At 36.8% G+C, this 2,971-nt stretch overlaps 1 protein-coding gene across 1 annotated transcript; it reads left to right on the top strand.

Moving 5' to 3' along the window:
• Positions 1-1,658: 1,658 nt before the first annotated feature.
• On the top strand, positions 1,659-2,663 carry LOC106378039 (probable aspartic proteinase GIP1). The gene has a single exon (XM_013818231.2). It carries the CDS (start codon positions 1,659-1,661, stop codon positions 2,661-2,663), a length of 1,005 nt encoding a protein of 334 aa, XP_013673685.2.
• Positions 2,664-2,971: the final 308 nt, after the last annotated feature.

Below are 2,971 nucleotides of genomic sequence, written 5' to 3'. Positions count from 1 at the left end.
TCCACTTGAATCATGCAACTAAACTGGTTTATTCAAATCCATATCTAGACTGGAATTTGACCAAAGTCAAACAATATTAGTCTTGAAACTACTATATCACTTCCTGCCATCTTTAATAGGCCTAGTCATAAAAGTGGCTAATAAGATTTATCTAGCTAGTAATGTAATATTGTAGACAACACAAACAAAAATTTTGTGGTGTTACGTGTAGTTGGAACCAGAGAGAAGCCATTTTGTGTGTTTCTTTAATTAGCTATAAGCTTCAACAAACACAACGGGTTGAGTTTAAAGATAATCCAATGGTTTAAAAATTCTTACCAAAATCACCCATCTAAATTCTCACAAAAATCTTCAATTCCCAAACAAAATCTTCAAATTCCATCTAAACTCCACCAAATCTAAAACTCCCTAAATTTTCTCAAACCCCTAATACAATAAGCCCCTTTAGTATGAAACGCAAGGAAAATTAACTACATATTTTGTTGCAACTGACACTTGGCAGAAGGTTCGAGGTGCGCTTTGGATCCATCGCATGCCAACGAGTCTTTGACTTCAAGCTTAATCACTTGCTGCCTTAAATAAAAAAAAATAAATCATCGACTCTATTTTTGTTACGTCTCCTACATCACCGACCATATCAATTATGCACTTTATGTACGGTGGCCGTTACTCGTTAGTGATTTGCACATATACATGGGTTTTTTTGGCCTCTTGACGTTGCTATTATAATAACACTATACTACTCCCAAGTGTCACGATTACATCTTTCACATAGATTAAAAAGTATGAAATATATGTAATTTGTTATTAATTACACCTTTCTGACCAATAGTATTTGAGATAAATAAAATTATTTATAAAATGAATGCAGTTTGCAATTAATTTTCAGCTGAAAGTAAGTATAATTTGCATTGAAATTGTAAAGTGACACTTTTTGTGTAACAAGAAAAAAATGTTAGAACGACACTTATTATGAAACAGAAAGTGTATTAGGCTAAAAAATAGTTTTCCTTTGATTAAAATGATTTTATAAGTTTTTTTCATGAAGAAGGTTTTTAATAGTTTATATATACTCGTTTTACGGCAGGTGTTGAAGTTTTTTTCTTGGCAATCAAAAGTTAAAATAAAATTCTAAAGAAATCACTAAAAACATAATATGTATAAAACGTTAGAAAATCTTGTTTTCCAATTTTTATGGATCCAAAGCAGACCGACGAATCTTTAGTTTCAGTCTTCCTCATTTGCTTAGTTTACTTTCTTTAATTCAGTTAAAAAACTTCTTGTCACGTTTATAATTTCATTTATTTATCTCTTATGTACCATATCAAAATACATCCGATAGAACTTTGTAACTATATATGTTAATGCCTAGTGAGTAACAGAGCAACAACATAACTCGCACATCTCTACCATTTTCCCACCATCAAAAAATGTCTCGCCTTTTCATTTTTTTAAACATCATCTTCGTTTTAATCGCAAACACGAAATCTTTAACCGAACACAACCTAAAGCCAAAGCCTAATACTTTTGTAATTCCTGTCTTCAAAGACACCAGAAGTGGTCTTTACTATGCCAACGTGACCGTCGGCAAGCCACCAATTGTGGCTAACCTAGTCGTAGACGTTAGAGGCTCAGCCTTATGGTTTGAATGCGATACAATGGGCTATAACTCAACCACCTCAACCCCTGTCCCCTGCGGGTCTCCCGGCTGTGAACAAACTAAAGATAAATGCACCACTTGTCAAGCTTACGTCAAATCCGAGTTAACCTTTAACACCCAGATCGCTACTCTTATTAACGACAATGTCATGCTAAGCTACACGTCTCCATCATCAGCTTACGTTGCACCCAAACACCCAGTGAGGGCACGCATAGCTTGCAGAGGTTACTTCGAGGGCTTCCTCAGTATGCTTCCGGCTGATACTCTGGGCATTCTCGGTCTCGGTAATAGCTCCACATCTTTCGTTAGTAGCCTCGTCTCTTCTTACAAGATTCCCTTTAAAGTCTCTCTTTGTTTGCCTTCCAAACCTGGAAACAACCCCGGGTCCGTATACATCGGCGGCAGACCGAACCGTAAAGACCTCGCGGGGTTATTTGTTTCCACTCCTCTTATCTCGAACCGGGAAACAAAAGAGCACGGGGAGGACTACAACTATTTCATAGATGTCAAATCTATCGAAGTCAACGGTAAGAGGCTCTCTTTCGACCATGATTTGTTGAAAAACAAGACGGGCCACTGGGGACGCACGAAGATCAAGAACGTGATTCCTTACACTCTCTTGGAGGCTTCCATTTACAAAGCTCTTGTCAGAGCCTTCTCCGAGAAAGCCAAGAAGCGAAAAGCCGTGTATCCTTTTACTGACTGCTTTAGCTATAAAAGTTTTGGAGGAAAGTCTCTGCTGGGGAAAGAGATTCCTGTGATTAGTTTGGTGTTGGGAGGAGGAGCAGAGTGGGATATATACGGACCAAACTCGCTTGTGAAGGTAAACAAAAATGTTGTGTGTCTAGCGTTTCAGGAAGCTGACGAATTTGAGTCACTGTTTCCAATCGAGATCGGAGGGTATCAAATGGAAGATAATCTAGTTGAGTTTGATCTTGAGGCTTCAAAGTTTTCGTTCACTTCTTCTCTTTTGCGTCACAACACATCATGCAGTCCACAGTGATGAGTTAGTTAATATAAAACTCATTAATAATCTTTCTACTTCCGGCACAAACGCCATATTATAAATAAGAAGTCGACAAAAGGCTCTCCTCTAAGGAACCTATTGGTCGCTGAACTTTTACTTTTGTTTGTTCATTTTAGTTTCATAATGTGATTTTCTTATAACCTCACATTTTCAGAAAAATGTTTGACCTTGCAAAATCACAAACAAGACAAATGCTATAATAATAACTTTTACTACTACGTTATATTGGTTTACAAAAAGCAATTTGGAGGTATTGAAAATTTATTGGCTATAGTCAAAAGCTT

Source organism: Brassica napus, chromosome C1 (assembly GCF_020379485.1).
Source record: "Brassica napus cultivar Da-Ae chromosome C1, Da-Ae, whole genome shotgun sequence".
Lineage (NCBI taxonomy): Eukaryota > Viridiplantae > Streptophyta > Magnoliopsida > Brassicales > Brassicaceae > Brassica > Brassica napus.
This window is presented reverse-complemented; position numbering and strand designations above follow the sequence as displayed.